Source organism: Ixodes scapularis, unplaced genomic scaffold (assembly GCF_016920785.2).
Source record: "Ixodes scapularis isolate PalLabHiFi unplaced genomic scaffold, ASM1692078v2 PGA_scaffold2__306_contigs__length_199485367, whole genome shotgun sequence".
Taxonomy (NCBI): domain Eukaryota; kingdom Metazoa; phylum Arthropoda; class Arachnida; order Ixodida; family Ixodidae; genus Ixodes; species Ixodes scapularis.
In genome coordinates, this window is record NW_024609857.1 from 16,868,804 (window position 1) to 16,891,443 (window position 22,640).

At 45.7% G+C, this 22,640-nt stretch overlaps 1 protein-coding gene across 6 annotated transcripts in view; it reads left to right on the forward strand.

The window, feature by feature from the left end:
* Window positions 1-276: 276 nt before the first annotated feature.
* Window positions 277-22,640, forward strand: part of LOC8032044 (intersectin-1) — a 73,229-nt gene continuing 50,865 nt past the window's right edge. For 3 of the 6 annotated variants that reach the window (XM_029987661.4, XM_029987663.4, XM_040500674.2), the window contains exons 1-21: window positions 303-439; window positions 1,478-1,619; window positions 2,045-2,108; window positions 3,667-3,842; window positions 5,754-5,886; window positions 6,577-6,783; window positions 9,191-9,360; window positions 11,441-11,663; window positions 13,129-13,240; window positions 13,638-13,787; window positions 14,336-14,476; window positions 15,531-15,615; window positions 15,736-15,872; window positions 15,952-16,120; window positions 16,264-16,379; window positions 17,696-17,910; window positions 18,791-18,938; window positions 19,450-19,596; window positions 19,745-19,806; window positions 19,923-19,987; window positions 21,943-22,133. In XM_029987661.4, coding sequence (XP_029843521.2) covers window positions 1,523-1,619; window positions 2,045-2,108; window positions 3,667-3,842; window positions 5,754-5,886; window positions 6,577-6,783; window positions 9,191-9,360; window positions 11,441-11,663; window positions 13,129-13,240; window positions 13,638-13,787; window positions 14,336-14,476; window positions 15,531-15,615; window positions 15,736-15,872; window positions 15,952-16,120; window positions 16,264-16,379; window positions 17,696-17,910; window positions 18,791-18,938; window positions 19,450-19,596; window positions 19,745-19,806; window positions 19,923-19,987; window positions 21,943-22,133 — 2,808 coding nt within the window. In that variant the 5' untranslated portion in view covers window positions 303-439; window positions 1,478-1,522. Of the gene's footprint in view, window positions 440-1,085; window positions 1,244-1,477; window positions 1,620-2,044; window positions 2,109-3,666; window positions 3,843-5,753; window positions 5,887-6,576; window positions 6,784-9,190; window positions 9,361-11,440; window positions 11,664-13,128; window positions 13,241-13,637; window positions 13,788-14,335; window positions 14,477-15,530; window positions 15,616-15,735; window positions 15,873-15,951; window positions 16,121-16,263; window positions 16,380-17,695; window positions 17,911-18,790; window positions 18,939-19,449; window positions 19,597-19,744; window positions 19,807-19,922; window positions 19,988-21,942; window positions 22,134-22,640 lie in introns of those variants that run through there. The other 3 variants (XM_029987659.3, XM_029987662.4, XM_029987660.4) reach the window with 2 other exon arrangements.

A 22,640-nucleotide genomic window follows, 5' to 3' on the forward strand; every position in this document is an offset into this window, starting at 1 on the left:
TTCTTCGTCGAATGACGGCAAACGAGCAGGAAACGTGTCTTCAGCACGCTGTCGCCCAGCCTCTGCAACGCTCCAGAAATTGGACTTGGGTACATGCAAGATGGCCGTCACCAGAGGCCGTTACACCATTCCTCGTTTCGCATTTTTATGAAAGATTATATATATATAAATAAAACGAAACCTATACAACGACACGTTATTATTAGTTTTAGATATATTTGAGACATATAAATGTTGAAGCAATGTGCTGTAGTTCTCGCTTACGAAAGTCATTTTGCAGGTCTTTCGGCTGAATCAGTTACTGGGCGGTGTTTTTGAGGGAGTTGCAGATGACTTTTACCCATTCATAGTAGTCAAGAAAAAAACGATGTACTTCAATACGAGGATGTTATCGCGTTTACTGTCAATGGAATTTTGACTCCGGACGCCTTACGAACCGGTAAGAACCGTTTCCCACCGTCTGCCTACTCTTGGGACCTTCAGACGGATCTCCAAGCGTATGACGTTAGGCCTAGTCTTGATCTCGCTCGCTCTTACTTGGTATTTAAACGCGCGTACGGCTAAAAATGTTGACCCCCTTTTTAATCGAAATATGTCTCCTCCAAAAGCGCGTAGCGCTTGTTTCAACACGCGAACATCACTCCGGGCGACGGAACGGAGGCAAGTCGCCTCGGTCCGATCGATTGGTGTCACCGGCTTCGCAGATGCCGAAAAGGAACCCCGCATTTTTCCCCTCTTCGAGACGTATTGCACCCAAGTCCGCACACTACAATCAATACGACAAAAAAAATTTTATTGAACACAAATTTTTAATATTTAAAATACTCCGACCGGATGTAGCTGTAAATATTCTGGGCGGAGAAGTTTTCGATCTGCGAGTTCTCACGCCCGAATTCGTCGTTCCCTGTATGAACTTCAGTTCGGACTTTAAAAGAAAAAAGAAGCTAGGCTCTTGCATGACCCTGAAGAGCGCCGTTCGTTCGTCGTGTGTCGATACGTTATCACTACGAGGCATTAACGCCCTTCCGAGTTCATTAGCCGGTGAAGAACGAACAATTACTACTGGATATCGCGCGACGTGTACTACTACGGGAGCTTTTGTCGGTGACTGCAACCTCTACGTGCTGTCTCGGTTTGAACTTTCCTCACAAAATAAATTATGAGAAGTAAAAAAAAAAAAAATTACGCGGTTACAAAGTTGTTTTCAAACGCATTCGACGAATCGATGCTTCGACGTGCTTTGGTGCGTTGCCAAGAAATACGATTCTCGACACGTCTGCCGATTTAACGCCCCTTTTGTGACCTTGAAAGAAAAACAAAAACTAAAAGTCAGGAAGTCCGTTTTGCGTCTCGCTAGTGTCGTTTTCCGTCAACATTTCTGGTTCTCTTCCGCCGGGCCCTTTTCGGCGCCCCAGTTAGAGCGTCTGGCAGTGTCGGCCGTGTTCGTTTTGGGAAATGGTGCCTCCTTCGTTTGCAGAATCTGGCGCTACTCAGCTGATCGGCGAACAAAATCGCAGTCGAAATGGCGGGGTTCGACCCGTGGACGATACCACCCGACTCCCGGGCAAAATTTGATGCCCAGTTTCTTCAGATGCAGCCTGTAGGGGGGCTCATCACAGGTAAGCACAGCATGCCTGCTCTACTAAAAAAGTTTCACGACGCACGCAAAATACGAGAGTTCTCCCCAGGAAGCACAGTCCACACATTGTTGTTCGTGAAACGTCGACAGTACCCAACAGCAAAAGCCTAAAGCCTTTGAAGTAGGTCATTAGCAGTTTCAGCGCAATTTCCGCCGAAGTCCTAATTCTGACAGCTGCTACAAGCAGTGCGGTGTTTCAGAGCTTGTTATTGTTCTCAATGTTAGTTTTTTTACCGTTTGTGCACCCCACACCTGCAAGAGCCTCTACAGAAGTGTGGGTCCAGGTAACTAAATTAATAAAGTAGTAGCATGGCGTCTTGCATCCCAGACCCTCTCAAAATTGTATTGCCTTACACGAAGCGCGGGTGTTCAGATTTATGTATGCCTCTACCTTACGATTTCCAGGTGAACAGGCCAAGAAACTTTTCCTTCAGTCTGGATTGCCTCCTGCTGTCCTTGCAAAAGTCTGGTAAGTCACTGTGACCTTTTCCCAAATCACTGCTCAATGGGCACTTCGGATATGTCAGTTTCCGATATTGTCAGTTTTTCGCATTGACTTCAAACAGTAATGCCACATTGGCGTTGAAATTGAGGTGTTGAAACGGAGTTCCTTTTAATACTGCCGCACGCACAGCTGGCCAAGTAGGCAGCGCGCCCGTGGCCGAATGGTTATCGTGCTTGGCTCCCACGCAAAGGGCCGAGGTTCGGTGCTTGGGAGCAGTTGTACTCCTTTTTGTTATTTCTGTAAATGTTGCGTGCTGGTGTGTTTGAGGATTTTGTATCTTATTCATTGTCTAAATAATTCTATGTGCCAAGCATTCTGCGCCAAATGTTCCAGAAGCCCATGCGTGTACATAAGGATCTCTGCGTGGCGGAACAGGGCAACTCTTTCGTCTGTGCTCGATCCTGCCGTTACGCCGTCATCAATGCCTGCGACGTCTGTTATTCGCCATTCATTCTTATTTTGTTTTGGCGCAAGTTTGCCACATCAAAACATTTAGCTTCTCCAGTTATTTGCTGCCTCATCTTTTGTCATTCGTGACATTTTGGGAAGCTGCGAAATGTCATTCGTGACATTTCGCACGCCAGGAGAGAGTTCTACATTTTGATGGAGCTGCGGGGTAACGATTCTCAAACTTTGTTCCCAGGAACCCAGGAGTGCAAGTGTTTTTCTGGTTTAAGCCCTTTTTTAAACCTTAAAGCCTCATTTGTACTTTCGCTTGCTCAGGACCAAGCTCTTGTTATTTCTTACAACGAGACAACACACCGACATGCTGGCACCATCTATGAGGTGACCTTGGAACTGCATTACTAGAGCGAAGGTTCTGCGATATTTGCGAAATGAAATTTGTGCGCCCTCTGGGAGGAATGGTTGTTTATATTATTGTCAAGGGTTTTTCTAGCCAAGAAAAAGAAAGAATGATTTTAAGAGGTTTTAAAAAGCAGTCGCAAGTGTGTGAGCCAGCCTTCATCCATCCGTTAATGTGCCAGACACTTCCTATACTCCATTTTACCTTACGACAAACTGCATAGAATGCTGTGCACCATCTAAGCTCATCTAATGGGGTGTCAGCATCGCGTGACCTTCGGGAAGAATGTAGCAACGCGCAGGGTGCATGGTTGCGTTGTACATTCAGTGCTGAATTGCCCGTGATAGCTGGTAGCATCTGCTGCTGTTCGTCATCGGGTGAAATGGAGTATGATGTGTGCTTTATCGTTCATTAGGTCGGTAAACTTCTGAGCCGCTTTATAGCCCCAATGCCGAGACTGGGAGGGGCTCCTCGGCTTTCAGTCAAGAAATATGGCGTTCCTGGAGAGAGAAAAGTTTGACAACTCCCACCTTACTTAAAAGACACAGACCTCTTTATCTAGTTCATGCACACTTCCGTTGGGTAAGAACACTGAGCGTCGGTTTCGATAGTGATGTTACCCGAGGTTCCGGAAGGAGCAGCTAAATTGTTCTTTAAGGAGTGGTGTCTTTGGGCGGAAGGACCTGGTCAGACGAGGAGTTCTGCGGGCACTTGCAGGTCCCTGGCAGACATGGACGCGGATGGCAAGATCAACCGGCACGAGTTTGCAGTGGCCTTGCATTTGATACAGATGAAGCTGAAGGGCCTGGAGTTGCCCGCCATGTTGCCTTCTTCCTTGCGCTCTCCGCCTTTTCCCACGGGGGCATTCAGCCCCACCTTCGGGCCCCCACTAGGTGAGCCCTCTCCTACGTGGCACGCTCCAATACGAGTTAAATCCGCTTGGGAACGGTTTGTGCCATAGATCAACTACTTGCTAAAAAGCATAAAATGCTTTTTAACGCTACCTCCCAATCCCAAAGTTTTGTCTGTTCGCCCATACTTTAACTCAGTTTCCCGCTAAATTTAGCGGGAAGATTTGCGTCTTGTGGCCAAAATATTAGTTCAGTTTCTTCGCTAAATTTGGCGGGAAATAGACATATGACCTGACCTTTTCACCAATTCAGTTACCGGCTAAATTTAGCGGGAAAATATGTCACGTGACACACCAATCCTTTCATTGATTTTTATGCTTTTCATGCACTGTAGGACTTCAAAGGTAAAGATTACTGCCAATTTTTTTTTTATTTTTCTGGTGAATATCATTAGTGATTGCAGCACATATAGATTATGCTGTCCTTATAATGGGGTACCCTTTTCTTTAAATGAGCGTGGTGTTTCTCAAATTGTCATTTTCACTCATTTCCCAGAGATGGCATCACCAGCATTGAGTGTGAGTGCACTGGGTTCTGGTGTTGAGATTCATGCTGGGGAAGGGTTGGTGCCTTGTTCCTTACTCTCATAAAATCCCACGTTTGGGTTACATGTGTTAACAGCGTAAATCCTTTTTTTTTTTTTAAAGGAGCCATAATGTTGTATTAGATCAGACAAATTACGTGAAACTGTGTAAAGATACTTGTATTTCTGCAGCTGCAGGTCAGACAAGTCGCGGCAGACAACTTTTTATTCAGAATTGCTATTGTAACGAATGAAAGTATGTTAAAGGACACATGCAAAGGAAAAAAACATTTTTTTAAACAACCTAAATGGAAAAAGAATGTTAAAAAAAAAATTTACAAGGAAGAAAAAAAAAAATTTTAGAGCTATATTTACGGCGCAAAACGAATTTGTAGTAGGTACCCGAGGGAGCTGCCGCAGGTCACGCGGTACACCTTGTGCGCCGTCGCGCGGCACCGCTGCTGCGTCAAAGTCACGCCGCCACCACATTCTGAGCGTGGTGCGCTGCCGTTTCAATGCATTTCTCCACGCCGCCACCGCTGCGCAAGTTCGTCTGCTCCGCGGCACCGGCGCCGTCATCTGACCGGCGCACAGGTCTTTCACTTCTGCTTGCGCTTTTTCAGGAGCTTCCTTTAGGCTTTAAAAGTTTCTTATCAATCTTCATTTCTTGTTGCTCTTGAAACAAAGATGAATAAGTAACTTTTAGAGACCATGGGAAGCTTCCGAAAAAGCGCAAGTACCACGTGACAAACAGCGGCCACTTTTACGCGGCGCCCGCGGGCGCTAACTACAAATTTGTATAGCGCGCCGTAAATATAGCTCTAAAAAGTTTATATTTCATTGTAAATTCGTTTTATGACTTCCCTTTCCAAACCAGGCTGTTTAAAAAAATGTATTTTTCCTTTGCATGTGCCCTTTAAATTGTCATTTAACATCCTGAATAGATGTGTAAAAATGATTAAATAGGTAATTTAGATAAACTGAGCAGTGCAAAGAATGAATCGCAAACTGAGTCTGGTTTCTTTTATGTAGCGATTGAATATCTTGCAGTAGAATCTGTGTCTAAAGGATAATTACATGATGCCAATACGTAATTTTGTTGTTTCCCCACATGCACTTTGACTTGGTACTGTATCTTTGCAAGTATCAACTGAAACACCATGGCAACTTGCTGCAGACAGTCACTCAAAAACCATAATTACAACGTTCTAAGTGACGTTGGGAGATACTTCCTGCTGCACTAATGGGAACAAGCATTGTCATCCCCGTTCTAGCAGCTCAAGAGGTGTCGCTTGCATTGCTCTTGCAAACAAACTGATGAGAGCTCGGCATCTTGAGCTTATTTGGCGGTCACCCATCGCCCTTTTCAGAACAAGTGGTGTCCCCGGTGGCACAGCCTCTAGTCAACGCAGCTCTCCCGGGGGCTGCCTTCCCCGTGGCATCGCCCCTGCCGCCTCCATCCATGGTGGGGCCGCACGTTGCACCGCTGGGCATCGTTCCAGGGTGAGGAAGGCATTTCCTCCTCTCCTCGCTTTCCTGTTAGGCTCATGCACAGTCTTTGGTTGGGCTTTTCGTAAATGTTGAAATTATTGAATGTGTCTCCGCTACATCAGCGGAATCTAGAGAGTTGCCGGGCAGTTTTTGGAAGCTTGGACTTGTCAGGCATCTAGTGCTGCGGAAGGAGGACGCAGAAGTCTTCTCGTCTGTGTGTTAGTTTTTTTCTTTCTATCTTTTTCATGTGTGTGTTTGATTTTCTCCAAAGCCGCTTACCTTAAGAATATGAGCTTCAAGACATATGCGTATATGTAATAAGAAAGGATGTTAGCTCATCGTGTTCTTAGCTTGTTTGATATATTAGTGAGGCTCAATCACAGGAGCTTGTTTATTCTGTTAATACCTAATGCGTGCACATATTTAGGGTGAGTCGGAGAGGGGGGTCAGGGGTACCCGAGACTCCTAAGTGATAGACAAGGAGAGAACGGCAGGGAGGAGCCTCAGTTGCCCCGCCTCCAGTGCTATCTTTCTTCCTTTGACAATGCTTCAACGTCTCTTTTGCGTGTCCAAAGCACCGTAAAAGGTGTGGCGCGTGCCGGAGACCAGGTCTTCGAAAGACGCTCCTTGCCGTTTTCACCCCGTCGGTGACCATAGGATCAGACTCTCCGTTCCGTGGCATGACGTGCCTCCTTCTTCCAGGGCCGTGGGGGCGGGCAAGCCCTACACCCCTGGGAGTGCGACCCCTCCCGCCCTGACAGAGTGGGCGGTGCCGCAGCCTTCCAAGCTCAAGTACACGCAGCTGTTCAACTCTCACGACCGCAGCCGCAGCGGGTTCCTCGGCGGGGGTCAGGCCCGCACCATCCTGCTCCAGTCGGCCCTGCCGCACACGGTCCTCGCCCAGATCTGGTGAGCCACGGCTTTTCGCATGGAGCTGATTGTCGGCGGTCCCTCTACGCCGCGGGGGTAAAGACGAGGGCAGAGCGCGGCAAATCGTAAGAGCCGATGTCGGTGGTACCTGGGGCGACCAAGGGCTGGTTCACGCACTCACGACTGCTTGCGACCGATTGAGTTGAAGCTCCTTGCAATCTCTTCCACAAGATGCCACCTATGGGGTAGCTGTGGGACACTTCTGATTTCCGTACATTTCCCACTTTTTTTACGCAGTGTTCGAAAAACTTTTGACCATGTTATAAATGAAAATTTTTCGCATATAGTGCATACATTTGGTGTCGCAAATACTGTGAAATGTTCGCTCATGAAATGCAGTTGCAGGGCCACCTCTTAGATTGTGCCATTGTGTTCTCTCGTCGTAGGATATCACAAGAACTTGGTCGGTAGCAAGCCTAAATGTGTGAACCAGCCTTAAATGAGCTATGCTCCAGAGTAAAGACACTTCGGGATTCTGGTTGCTGAAAGATTTTGTCCGGTTATCCGAAGCCTCGTCTGAAATCTCGGGAAACTCTTTTCCTTTCTCCAGAAACGTTAATACGGTCCGCGACGGATCTAAATAGTATCGCCCGAGCTTCCCAAGCTTTCATCTAAAGCTCGGGAAGTCTCATTTTTGCGTCGTGACTATTGCCAATTGTGCTCGAAACACACTAGACAACAAAATGGCGGCGGCCGCGAGGCGCTAAATTATTCAATTTGATCTCTGTATCAAATGTTAAAAGTACTACTCATAGGTTTCGCAATACTTCTTGTGCTCGTTGTGTGTTCTGACTGGATAGCTAGCATCGTTGAGTGTAGTTGTCACTGCGTAGTAGGCGTCGCACTTTTGCGTATTTCTGCTGCAGTGCACCTGCATGCTAAGGGGAAAGCGCTCTCCCAAAGCAAATTGTTACTCGCAGTTTCCGAAAAAAAAAAAAAAATGTGGCTAGTATACTGTAAACGACTTAATTTTCGCGGGCTCAAATTTTCGCAAATCGGGCCAAAGCTGAAAATTTTATGTTATTCGCGGGTTCTAATTTACGCGAATCGAGTGTAGCTTCCTTAGCGTTCACATATTGCTTGAATTGTTCGCAGGACGTATTTTTCGCGAATTGTTGGCGATTCACGAAATTCGCGAAAATTTGGTCCTCGCAAAAATTTAGTTGTTTACAGTATATGATACCGATATTATGACAATATCTTTTTCACATTCAAGATTTGTTGGGGGAAGTTGAGTATTCCATGAAAACTTTTATGAACTGCTTTATATGTTTAGTTTTTGTCAACTCTCGTTTAGCTATTGTAGGTTCCATCCGTGCGATGGGACGTGAATACAGAAAATTGAAATTAAATTAGTTGGAGCTGCAAATGCGAGCCCGGGAATAACCTAAACGTGTTCGGCAAGATTTTTTTTAGTCAAGCATATTTATTGTTTATATACCGATTTTAGTCATCATGAAGTTCTGCTTATAAAATGTCATTGGTGTTCATTGTCAAATGACAAAAGCTTTGTATCGTATTTAAACTAAGAACTGAAGTTTTATTACAACCTCTAGAACATAAAGAAAACATCAGTTTGGGTGCTCGAAATTATTATATTCTAGCATTATGTCAGTCTAAAATATACTGTTTGGTTCACATTTGTTTCAGCAGTTTCTACTGCCCTTTGTCAATCGGCATGTTGTTACTGTGCCTTATAATACTATGTGTAATTAAACTTCAGCTATGGAATCAAACCTGTAATGCTGTTGATGCCAAGAAAAAGTTGCACATAAGCAGGAATGCAAATTAAGCTTAAACACATAAATCTTAACATGATATTCACATTGGTATGAATAAAAATGAAATGTGTGCCTGTGCTCCAAAAGTACTTCTCGCTGTTCCAAAATCACTCGGACCAGTCGCATCACTGAGTGCTTGAAGTGATTTTCCAAAGATTGAAATGTCAGCAATATCTCTTTATAGACACCGTGGCACACATTTGGTACCACCAGTCAGGTAAATGAGACATGTGGTGCTGGTGGTCATTTCTCCTCACATTCAGAATTGTTTTTCTAGTGGTCTGCCGAGTAGCCCATCGGAACTGTTTTTTCAGTGTACGTACCGCAGCGTCGAGTAGCCTTTTCCAGTTCTTGTCTGCCGTCCTTTTCTAACATGTCATTGCGTATTCCTAAAGGTCGATGGACAACCTCAATTTTCTCCGGGGAACTCTTGGCGCTCCCGTCTCCTAAGCTGTGAGAGGAGCCAAGTTGGGGCGAGGTAAAAAATGGGAAGGATATAGGAAAGGAGGAGGCAGAGTGTGTGTCGGCCTTTAAGCAGATTTTATTAGTTCCGTTCTGTGTGTGTATTGCTCGTCTTAAACGGTGCCTTTTCGAACGCTGCCCAGGAACCTTTCGGACATAGACTCTGATGGCCGTCTGACCTGCGAGGAGTTTGTGCTGGCCATGCACCTGGTGGACTGTGTGAGGGCAGGGGACACCCTTCCAGCCAAGCTGCCTCTGGACCTGATTCCACCATCATACCGGCGCCAGCGCTCGGACAGCGTGCAGTCCACAGGTGGGCTGCGCCGACTGCTCTTGCAATCCCCTTGGATCCACCCCTGTTAACCTCCAGGACAGGACACAGTCACACCTTGGACTTGTAACCTATCCGGCATTTGTGTGATGTCAATGAGAGGATCCCTAAAAAATTGAGATGATGTGAAATTGCTTACAGAGCAATGCAAAATTTTGTTTGATGTGCCAGCTGGGATTTTGCCTCACTCTTCCATGCAGTGGTCAGCATTGCTCTGTCCTTTTTTTTTCTTTATATACTTGCATGCCTGTAGTGAGTTATGTGACTCATTTCTTACTTGACCAGTTGCCAACTGTGCAGTCGTACCTGGGATTATCTTGGGCTACAGAACCAAGACCCTGAAGTAGACTGCAACCTCATGGCTGTGAGTTAGTGGCAGCTATGAGAGACTAAGTGAATGAAGGCTGAATGGTATCGATGTTTAATCAGAAAACAATTTTCCATTTTTGTATGGCCTGCTTGAGGAAGTTTGAGTGCCATGCTATATTGTTTGAAATTGACGATGCTACTTAAAGGGCAACTCCGGCCAAAACTCAAAATGAAATAAATTACTGGTATCACTGTAGTGACGCAAAATACGACCCGAGCCAAAATATTGCGTCCGGGGGACGCCGCATTCTCAACTAATGCCGATAATAAAAATGCAACCTGCCGTGAGCCGCCGCTCCTTAGCGGGCGGCCAGCGGGTTGCCGATCGCTAAAGCAACATTCGGCCGTGACGTCAGTATCGTTCTCTTTTTTTCCTCCGGTTCGGGCGTTGCGTGCAGTGCGCTTCTTTGAGCCGCTACCACCGTTACTTCTGCTTGTGATTGGCGTGTTTAGTCGTTGCTTTTATCTGTAGCCCGTGTAGCTTTGGTATAGCCTTTTGTTTATTTGCTTGTGAGGACTCCAAGACTCGGTTTAGCGAGCAACTCGATGCGCACAAGACTGGCCAGCCATTCCTCGAAAGATGCCGAGTACAACTTGTAGCGCTGTGGGCTGCTCAAACAACCCGCTGCACAACCTGGAGGTGCTTTTTCACAAGTTTCAAACGGACCGGAAATTGGTGAAGGTGTGGGTGAACGCTGTTCGACGAAATGACTTTGGGCTTCGGCTTTTACGCGCCCGAGGAAAAAAAGAAGAATGAAAAAACAGACGTCTACAACCCAGCACACGTGTGTTCGGGCGCCGCGGCCCACGCCGGAGAGCCTCAAAGCTTCGTGTCTGGGACTAACCCGCAGCGCAAAAGTGAGAGGGCCCCCAGTACTGTACGTCACTGGCAGCGCGGCGTACAGCAACTTCGCTCTGTACACGGAGCCCCGATGACAATTTAGGCCTAGCGACGAGTACAGAAGACCGTACGCACGGCGACAGCCGCCGAGTACGGCACTGAACGAGTTCACTCGTTTTCCAGTCGCTAGCTTTTGGGTATACAAGCGACGAGTACGGCATAGTGGACGCACGGCGGCGGCCACCGAGTACGGCACCGAACGAGTTCACGGGTTTTCCAGTCGCTAGCTTTGGGGTATATGCACTAACTCTTGCTACATATGGTGGATAACTACCACGTATACAGAATTAAAGCAAAATCAGCTTACCTCCTATCTTTAGACGGCTAGCGCAACAGAGGTAGGTGCCGCTCGGCCTGCATATTCGTTGAACGAGAACGATCCCGACGTCACGTTCACATAACGGCTGATTTCCAGTGTTGCCGGGGCCTTGAGCGGCTAAATTACACCTTGCAATTCAGGGACGCTGACTGCACTAAAAACAGTCATAATCCCAAAATCGAAAAAGTGGACTGGAGTTGCCCTTTAAGCAACTAATTATATTTAACTGCTTCAAAGAAGTTCCCTTTTTTGCTGAACTTGAGGACAGAATTTTGTGGAAAGGAGCTTCACCTCCATCGTTGCTTTGCACTTATGATAACTACGCACACGAACAGAATAAAGCTTCTGTTGCAGATCCTATGTTGCAGCAGACTGCAGCTGTTCACATGGAGGTTGAAAAAGGAACATGGCTTGTGAAGAAGGTACTTGCATTCCTTAGCAAATATTTCTGGCCTCGGTTGCCCATTACGCAGGCTCGTCCGGCACGGAGCTGTCGGGCCCGGCGGGGGAGGCCCGGGCGGAGGAGGAGAAGCTGCGCAGCCTGGCGACGTTTGAGGACAAGCGGCGTGCCAACTTTGAGAAGGGCCAGGCGGAGCTGGAGAAGCGCAGGCAGGCCCTGCTGGAGAGCCAGCGCAAGGAGCAGCAGGAGCGGGAGCGCAAGGACCGCGAGGAGCAGGAGAAGAGGGAGCGCATACGGTATGTTCTGTTACAAGAGGGAGAAACTGCCCGTTTTATTGGTAGTACGTCCCAAAGGCGCTTTGAATGCATAGCATTTGGGGGTCATGTGATGTCACAGTGTTAGGTGACCATCTGGAAGGCTTGTGATCATATGGCCTTACGTCTCATGATCGTGTTACATGACTTTAGGTTATGTGACATTATGGTATCACATGGCAATGTGGGGTCACATCACATGACCTCATGACAACAGAGGAGGTCATGCAAGGTTATGCTGTCTGTCACGTGATGTCGCATGGTCACATGGCCTTATGCAAAGAACTGGACTCATAATAAATGCTATGTGTTTAATACATCGGCACAAAAGGACACGGGGAAAGGTGGAAGGAATACGCAAGGTACAGTACTGACTATCTATGTGGTAGCGTGGCGGTAGGTGCATACCAAGCTTTCAGAGTTTAGTTGTGGAAATGCTTATGGGAGCATGTGCACTGTGCCCGCATGAAAGTTTGCTGCATCTGCACTCAAATGTGGGAGGAACATATTCTCATTACATATTAAGGTCTTTCTTTAAGATGTATTTTCATTACTGTAGCGGAGGATGGGGCATTTCTGGGCAAGTGGAAATAGTAGATTTTGAGTTCGAAGTGAATAGTGGTTTTGATTGAATATTTTCTAATCGAATATCAAATAGTTTCTATAAGCCTTTCACTACTGCACCATGCTTAAAACGAAAACCCAGCTGAACTCATGAATGTCGTTCTCAAGCTTCCACTTGTTCATTTATAAGCTAATTTTATTATAACTATATCAACCGTAGCCTCAGAAAGTCCAATGCCTACATTGGGATGGCAAGTAAATGATGAATTTGACATTAAATTAAACCTATAATGCCCAGCTATACCTAATTGAGGGGACTTTTAAATATTCTTGCTACGTGCAAATATCTTATATGTATTTTCACGAACGATTAAGGCAGGTTGCCATAGCACCTCTGCCTAACATTTACTCATGCGTAATAGCCAGTTTAATTTTGAAAATTTTACTGTGATGTAGATATTAAAATTTAATTTCCATTTTCTTTTAAAAACTCCAGGCACACACCTGCAGAAAATCGATTTCAAGGGGGCTTTCCTCCTAAGCTTGCAGCTGAAATATTTGTACTTTTCGAAGTGTAGTTGTGGCATTTTAGCCTACTGAGTGCACTTCTTGCCGAGCATCGGTGCAGTGCAAAGAAGCAACACCTGCGGAAGCAAGCCCTGCAGGTGGTTCTTCTCCGCGGTGCACCGGTGCTCAGTAAAGAAGCGCACTCAACGAGTCTAACCAGCTGCAATCAACACTTCCAAAAATATGATTACAGTTCGCAAGAAAGCAAATATTGAATAATGTATTATTCGAATATTTGCGCAACTCTAGGCATTTCATATTGTTTGTGTGTGCACGCCTCCTTACTGTGGGGCATGGCGGTGTTGTGGGTCTGCAGGCAGGAGCAGGAGAGGCGGCGTCAGCTGGAGCTTGAGAAGCAGCTGGCTCGGCAACGAGAGCTGGAGCAGGAGAAAGAGGAGCAGAGGAGGAAGGCGCTGGAGCAGAGGGAGGTAGGGAGGGCCCCCTGGATGCCCTTGCACCTCTTGCAGGGATGCTGCCTGAGCTTGAAACAGATTGGTTTGACGTGTGGCCAAGACTGGCCTCCTTGGGCAATTTCTCCTTGCTCAACCAATGTATTCCTTGTTTTGAAATCTTTACTCTAGAAAGAGACATTGATTATATGAAAGGCTCTGCATTCTTATCATTGCTTCATATCTTTTCTCTAAGTGGCCCGATATCAGATCTGATAGATGGGTTATGTTCCAAATCAAAGCTGTCCATGTCATGGGTCACACACCCAGGACTATATTCAATGCTGAATTGGGGAACGGGTAGTTTTAGATTCGTTTGAGAATGTGGCTTTCTCTCCTCACAATAAGGGTGTTGCGTTCGTCGTCTTCCCGTCAGGCGGCCCGTCGGGAAATGGAGCGCCAGCGCCAGCTGGAGTGGGAGAAGCAGCGGATGCAGGAGCTGCTGTCGCAGAAGCAGAGGGAGCAGGAGAACATGAGCCGGCTCAAGGCCCACAAGACCAGCATCTTCCTCCAGCTGGAGCAGATGGCAAGCCTCCCTCTTCTCCTTGTTGTTTGGTTCTCTAGGCTCCGACAATGCCACGGACCGAGGGAATGGCTTATCGGGAAAGGGCGGGCGTTGGGGTAGAGGGTTTAATAGTGGCTTGCAAACTTGACAGAGGAGGTGCTGCTGGGTGTATTCCTTTTTTGCTTCTGTACAGATCACTCGTTTGGAAATTTGTCTGTGCCTCCCAGAATTATGTGCTGCTCTTCTTAGATGCTTAGAAATGTGAGGATCCCCGTGATGAAACTAAAGAGACCCCTGAATTTATACAGTTATTACTACAATTTTTTTTATAAGTGGGAACTGTATTGAAAGGCACGTAATCTGAAACAGGAACAGATAGGTCCTTCATTCTAGGGATTTATGTATTTCGTAACTCGACAGAAGTAGAATACAGTGCAGCCTTGGCAGGTTTATAGTAGCTTTTTGGGGTTTGAACTTTGTTCTTCGCTGCACCTTGCACCGCCTGCGGTCTCCAGCCCGACCGTAGCGCCGGTCAAGTCGTGACGGAGGATTTTTTCCTTCCGTTGCAGGAGAACAAGATCAACGAGTCCAACCTGAAGCTTGCCGACACTAAAAAGGGCGTAGCTGAGATGAAGGCCTGCATCGACGAGATGAGGCTGGAGAGGGACGCCAAGATGAAGGAACTGAACGAGACCAAGCTGGAACTGAAGGTACGTCCATTTATGAGCTGCAACGGGAGTTTGTTCGTCCAGGAGAGTGTGTCCGTCCTCTTTTTCATAGTCGCTGATGGAGTGAGAACAAGCTGAAGTGAAGTTGAAGGTGAAGCGTTGTTGAAGCTGAAGTGTTGTCGAAGGTGGGAAGCTTACACTGGAGGCGGGGCACCTGAAGCTCCTTCCTGCCAGTCTCACCTTGTCGGTGACCATAGCATACGACGCTGCTAGTGCATAAAATCATGTGCATATGACCATCAAGATAAAGCTACAAGATCATGCCAGCAGCTTTGACAGCATTGTACATTAAGCATAAGACAAAGCATAGTTTTTCTCATCGAAGTGCTCTGTTACTTGCCGTTTGTCAACCTGTAATGGTAACACTGTCCTCTTTTGTTCAAATGGACACTTTTTGTAGCTGTTGCAGCGCCTGAGGCAGGGTGCGCAAACCGAGTTCTTACAAACCCAGGTGTTGGAGTTGAAGTCTAGCTGAAACAATTTAATTAAGCATTGATAACACAGAGTCGGATGTTGCCACCTTTGTTTCTAGCATGTAAATTACTGTGAACTCAATTTAATAGCTTTCCAATTGTTTTTTTTTTTTTTTTTTTGTGAGAGTGTGGAAGGAAAAAAAGGGATCCTTGAGATCGGAGAGCTAGAAAAGTCTCAATTGAAGGCATTTTGTATGTGGCATTTCTTTGTGAAATGAGAGGGGAGGGAATGGTAATTCTATGTTGTAGCATAGCAGTATTTGACACTAACGTATACAATTCCATATCTTGGCACAATTGCCTTGTGCTCTGCCGATTTATTTGATTGATCTGGCTGTGAGTAGTATCCAGAAGTTAGTACTAAATCTGTCTTCCCCTGTTGCTACTCAAATTATGACAGTGATGGGGAGGCAGGCATAAGTATGTTTTGCATGAAATGGTATGCATTTCCTAAAAGCTGCCTAGGTAGCCTTGCCAGTACTTTTCGTTTCTTACATTGAATGAGTGTATCAATGATTTCATGCAAATAACCTTTAAAAAATGTGTGTTGTATGTTATTCCAGGAAATCAGTGACAAGATGCTGCTTCTAAATCAAGAAAAGCTCAGTCATCAGGGACGATTGAAAATGGCAGCAGGTGGCTCCAACAGTAAGTGCAACATACCTTGTGTGAATGAACAGTCCCCTCCTGGTCTCTCGGAAGAAGGACTGCTACAGATGCACCCAAGAGAGGAAAGTCACTCACAGTTAATCGTTTCTTTCCTTCTAGATACATATTCTCTAGCAATGAATAACTATGGTAGCAAAGAAATTTCACTCAACATGCTGCGCACGACTTTGTCGAACATAGAAAAGGAAACTGAGACGAAGCAACAAGATGTGAACAACAACAATGCCCAACTCAAGGTGACTACATGCCTGTTTCCAGGCTTGGGATCGAGGGTGTGTCTTCGCTGCAACTCAGTTTAATCGTCCATTTTTTCAGGAGTTGAAAGAAAAACTGTCCGAGCTGGTGCAACAGAACGAGCTCCTGTTGCAAGAGTTCACGCAGAAGAAGCAGCAAGTCATGGCCTTGAAGAAGCAAAAAGGAAATGTTGCGTCGGTCGACGCGTGGAACGATCAGTCGGAATTTGCACCTGTGGACTCCTGGCCAGGTTGGTTGACCGTTGCAGGGAAGCACTTTTGTTTTTTAGCTGTGGGGGTCTTAGTTCGTTAAGGAAAGCATTCTGTGAATGGTATGCCTTGTACATTCACTTGTGTACTACCTGGATTTTCTGTGCTTGTTCCTCGGGCTTAGGAGATGGAGTGCAACAGACCACTACATCTACCGGTTTGGTCAAGTACAGAGCTCTCTACGCCTTTGAAGCACGCAATGAGGATGAACTGTCAATAATGCCTGGGGACATAGTCATGGTAAGTTGGTTTTATACCTTATAGCAATGTACTTGTCGGGGTTGGAGTGTCCAAATAAGATGGAATGAAAAGGCTATGTGGAGATCAAGTCGTCTGCATCTTGCGTAGCAGTTGCAGCGACGTCAGAATGACGCAGAGCTCCTATTGGCTTTGATTGAGAGGATAGTGGGTAGACCTCAATGCTAAGTGCCTTAAAGTCTACCCACCATTTTTTTTTTTTTTTTTAATCGGCCAATAAGAGTTTGGCGTTCTAACATCATCGCAACCCTTGTGCAAGAAGCAGACAAACTCTCGCTCTGCATTACCTTCTGGATTCTCGAGAACCTGCTGTGCAGGCTTGAATCTAATGCTGCACTCGCTTGTGATCTATGTCACCACATACTATTATTGACCAAAAATGTATCTTTTTATCGAAATACACATTTGGGGAATATGAGAGGCATTTATTTATGCCTTTTTGATTAATTAGCAAAATCTAAGATGCTTCATTTGCTTTCACTGTGTGTGTAGGTCAATAAATGCCGGTGTTTTTTTTTGTGTCGTAAGAAAAAGGCTTGCACTTTGAGCGTTTGCTACTTCTTTTCATCTGGGTCAAAATATTGTAGTCAAATCAAAAAGTCAAATTGGATATTGTAGTAAAAACTTGTTTGCAGTGGTTTCCCTTTTTTTAATTAGTTGCCTGCGTTTCAGTTAAACACGACCAAAATATCATCTTTAAGGGACACGGAGAATTTTCCAAAAGCTGAGTTTTACTGTTGTGGCACATTGTGTTGCAACCATGGGTTACCTGATGGATGTATAGAGACCCATTATCTCTCTCTTGGCAAAAGTCTCGTTTTAATGGTGGTTGCTAATTTTCATATACTGTAAATGACTTAATTTTTGCGGGCTCAAACTTTCGCGAATCGAGCCAAAGCTGAAAATTTGAAATTATTTGCGGCTTCTAATTAGACCGTTGTACGTAAAATTGTGTTTTATGAGGAGTGCTGCAGACTCCAGCTCCAGTCTGAACCTTTCAAGCAGTGTCAGCGTTGCCACTGCCTTCTCTTGTAACTTTTTTTCTTCCAACTTTTGCAGCTGGATTTTTAAAATTGTTTTATTTCAAAGTGTCATTGTGTGATCAGTGGAGGTCGCGGAGCAGGTGTTGGGCAGCCGGCCAACTAGGCCAATTATTCTCGCCTTTGGCACGCTTCACTCACTTTTTGAAGGCTGGATTTAGCTTCAGTAAGAATGCAATTCTGCATTAATGTCGGAGGGAGCATTCTCCGGGAGCACAGAGGGTGACATTACCGCTTCCCCGGCGTGCCGGTTGCCAGGTTCAGGAGAACCAGCATGGGGAACCGGGGTGGCTCGGGGGAGAGCTGCGGGGCAAGACAGGCTGGTTTCCAGAGTCCTACGTGGAAAAGCTGGTCTCCACCCCGCCGGGGGCCTTTGCGGAGGTCCCGGGCGAGGCCGTGGCTACCGCCGCAGACGTGCTCACCGCGGCCGAGACCGTCCACATCGTGGGAACAGAGATGAAGAGGACCCTAGAGTGCGTGAGGCAGCCGGGCTTTTTGATTTTTCATTTGTCGAGAATATCTGCAGACGAGTTGCAACGTTCCTTTTTCTTTTTGGCATTCATTTTTCATGGAGCGTCGGTGCATTTCGGTGACTTGTTTTTTTTGGAGGGAAAGTCGCTAGAATTTGTTGGGTTAGAAAAAATGTGTCGAATGACGAGGGAACGAGAAAATAAGCTTAAACTTTATTTGCGAGAGTATGTGTTCAGATGATCATATTTCATTTTAATCTGGTTGCGGTGAGAACAATGAAATTTTGATTTGTGGCACTGACAAAGCAGTCGGAATAGTAAAGTTAATTTGTAGCATTGACAAATCATGTATGCTTACATGAGCAGTCTAAAAAAATATTTAGATTGCTGTTGCTGGATGGCGTTGTTACCCCCATTTCCACATACCGCTGTTATTTGTACGAGCTTTTGATCACCTCGTAGCGTGTTAATATATTTGTCTATATTTATGTATATTTATTTTTATTTTGTAGAATTATTGTGTTAATGGTTTTGAGCTTTCGATAGCTTCTCCTTGATGTTTTTTACTCTCTCTGCTCCGACTGATTTTATTTAATGTCTTTAGTGTTGTCTTTGTTTTGCTTTTTTTGGTTTTGTCTGTGTTGGTGCAGTTAACAGGAAATCTGTATGGCCATTTTAGGGCTCCCAGAAATAAAGTACATTATGTTATATATATTAAAAGATTTGCCTTGCTGTCTGAAACCAAAAGAAAAAAAAGTTTATTATGCTGTTGAGAAACTTGGGCACAGCGAAACAGCGTGAGGCTGCAAGTGCTTAGAGTTTGGGCGCCCACGGCTCTGACATTTAACCGTGTCGTGCTCTCTTTGCAAATGCTTTCCTGCAGAGGAATTTCCGAGGCTCCAGAAAACGGCCGGGAGCACGCCGTCGAGCTCGCCGCCGCCCCGGATGTTCTGCAGCCCTCGGAGAACTCCTGCTTTACCCAGCTGCCCAGGGTGCCCCCCATGGACACCACTTCGCCCGTGCCCGGAGAGGTCAGTGGGCCCAGCACTTGTTTTGTTGTAAGGAAGTTAGACTGATGTGGTTGCGAGGCTCAAGGGAGGAATGGCTTTTCTCACGTCGGGCAGATGGGGCCAATAAAAGTGAATGTGGTACTACAACTTTGTCCATTATACGAGGCTTTTGACGCATTTACTCGCGTTGAAACGACAATATTTGTCAAATATAGCATTAGATCGAGTACATAATGGCACATCTTGCCAACTCATTACTATGCACCCGGGTGTGCGTCGCACCTTAGTTCCCCATGGCCGCCACCCCGGGGCTGCAAATCGCGAAATATTCCCGTTCTTTGCTTTGCTATTACGCAACGGGATCGTGATGTTTCGAAAGAGTGAGGTGGTTTTTCCATCCCTTTCGGTAAGATAAACAATGTAAAAATTAAAAACTGAATTCTTTCGAGGTTGAAATTGTTGCATCGCCCCTTTAGGTGGGCCGAATAAGGTGCTAGCACTGCTCACGTTTGGTTTTCTTATCCTTACCCAGGGCCAGGCGGCTCCCCAGGGTTTGCAGGCCCAGGCCCTGTTCCCGTGGAGGGCGAAAAAGGAGAACCACCTTTCCTTCAACAAAGGGGATGTAATCACCGTCAAAGAACAACAGGACATGTGGTGGTACGGCGACTTCGAAGGGAAGGTGAGGGCAGTTTGCACTGCAGTTGACTTCTTTTTTTTGCATTCCCCCGCATAAGACCATGGCTACGGACTGCTTTCATTCAGTCCCGGTCTCATGAGTTGCTCGCTTTGTCTTTCTTGGGATTCATTGGTGATCTCTTTGCTGCCAGGTTGGGTGGTTCCCAAAGTCTTACGTGAGGCTTGTGTCTGGGCCTATGAAGTCCTTCAACAAGTAAGTGCAAGTGTGGCGATTTTTCCTGTTTCTTTTTTGTTCACTGATTGCTGTTCATTATGAAGGAATACTTAGATCTTATTCTAATATTTCTTTTTTTTTTTCTTTTTTTTCAGCAATCAAATATCCGATTCTCAGGAGTTTGGAGATGTACCTCCGGAACCTCCCAGTGACTTCCCAGGTAGCCACCTTCAATCTATCGTGCATAATGGATCACCATGTGTGAATTTTGAAAGGTGTTCTGGGAAAATTTACAGAGCTGTCGTTCAGGTTCGTAATACACAAATGGAACCACTCTTGTGCTAAGGTATTGTTACAGAACAAAAGATCTGTCCAACAAAGGCAAACTTTTCTGCTAGGCATCTTGTATCCAAAACTGGGAACATGCCAGACAATACCACTTGGCACGTTCCAACTGGTATTGGTTTGCTTGGAGCTTCATGCATTTCAGATTAGGGCGAAATCAACGGTCATTTGTCAGGAATGTTTTCAGTAGTAACTGGCAGGTTCTAATGTAGATTTACGTTAATATTGACATTTTTAGGATCATCGGACAGTGACCAGAAAATTGAGTTGGTGCTCTGAACTCCATTTCATCGAGGTGAACAGACCTTTGAAGGAGTTGAAGTGCCTCGCTACTGCAACTACAGTTGAACCTCTAATTCAAACTCCAGGAAGCCGCGAATTTTGTTTGAATTTTCAGAAATGTATCTATATATCATGCAAGATAAAATGATTTGTTATATGGATGGCTACTCGTACACAGCAGACATTTATTGATTTCCTCTACACAGGCTTGCTAATCGTAAGCAGGTATGCCATTGGTGAAGTGTATGACATGTTAATGTAAACATTGGTGAAATGTATGAGATTACTTTATTCATCCCTCGAAAATGTTGTCTATCGTGGACTCTTTGACAGCACATGACACATCAAAATACAAAATTGAATTTGTTTATCCCGTAAACAAGCTGTCTATTGTGAACTATTAACACTGGTGCACCGCAGAAAAGCAACACCCACCGAAGCAAGCTTTTCGGGTTTTGCTTTCAGTAAGAGGCGCACTTAATGGGGCTTTGAGAACAGAAAGTATGAATTGCACGAACACGCCATTCCAATTAAGCGGCTTGTAAATACATTGAAAACATAGCGAGACAACAAAAATTTTGGAACTTGTTTTAATTAACCAGAAGTATGAAATATCAGAGTTTGAATTATTGTGAGCCTGCTGTACATGGCAGACATCCCTGTTATCCACCACTTCGTGAGGCAGTTCTTCCGGGGAGGGAACCAGCTTGGGACACTCCCGGTTAGTCTCTGAAAACACAGAAATGTCTGGGATTGGCACAATGTCACTCGGTGTCGGATGCCGGGGCATAATTCAGATGCATCTAATCGGCGCCTGCAACGGCGTGAAAAGCCTGTTCAGGTTTTCCAGAACATTTAAGAGCCTCGAGAGGAGAAAATAGGCCCTCATTTTATTTTCGAGATTACAGAGTGCAATTGAAATTTCTGTCCTGTTGCACAAGATAAACTCTCTGTTCAATGAGTTTCCTCTTTGTTTGTAGCTGCAACGTTCTTCAATAGGCCCATTCCAAAAATCGGTGCTCCTGGTGGCTCAAAAAGCAGCTTCACTTCTGACAAACTAATAGTATTCATGAAGCTGTGTTTCATCGGGCACGGTCACTTTTGCACGTCAGTGGCAGATGAGAATTGGTTCTTCGATCACCTCGTAATTGTTTCTCGATTCGTTTCCATTTCGATGGTGCAAACATGAGAACTGACCAGTTCGAAGTGGCGATCGATAAGCCCCTCGATTAGATTTCTGACATCAAAAGGTTTCAGATCCATACTTGTACCGAGAGATTGATTGGATCACATTCCAAACTAACGCTTCCACAGCTGCTGTCTTCAATTCGTGCGTCATGTTGTACCGACATCTTGAACGTACAGGTGCCGTACGTTCTCCGCCTGGTAGCATGTCGAACTTCTTCTTCCAATGGTCTCAAAAAGACTGCCATTAGTATGGCACAGATGCCATACACTGAGACGATGATGATAGCAATCGAAGTTGCCTGGCTTAATTTCGAAAGGGGTCTACCCCAGTTATTTACTTCTCGTCTCCGGTCCTTGCAGTGGTGAGCGAGCGGTACGTGGCCGTCTACCCGTACCAGTCCCAGGAACCAGGCGACCTCAGCTTCCTCGCCGGGGACGTGCTCATTGTGAACAAGAAGGAAGGGGAGTGGTGGACGGGGACCATCGGGGGCATGACAGGCATCTTCCCCAGCAACTACGTCCGCCCGTGCGAGCCCGAGGCCAACAACAAGGTGGGCTTCGGACCGTTCCTAAAGACCAGTGTCTTCCCTGTTCCGTGGGTGCCGCCATGTTTGTTCGTGCTGACGCCATGGCACAGTAGGGGGCTGCGCTTCTTGCGAGACTCCATGTTTTCTTAGAAACCTTCGCACATATCGTAGTGCAAGAACGTCAGGAATGCATCGTCACAAAGCTCCAAGAACAACACAGTGGCAAGAGTGCTGTAAAAAGCAATACAGTCAAATCTTGTTAATTAAAACTCAAGGGGGACAGAAAATTTGTTTGAACAAAGCAGAGTTTGAATTACTGTGTTTACTCGCATAATCCTCACACTTTTTTTTCTGGAAAATCGTTGGAAAGTTGGGGGGTGCGAGAATTGCGCAAGGAAAATTTTCCGCAAGAACGTAAAGGTCTAAAAAAAAAACAAAGTGGCTGCAAATTGGGGTTCTCGCACTGGCAGCTACCTACAAGGTTTGAGAACTACCAATACAGGACTTACCTTAACAATAAAACCACAGGTT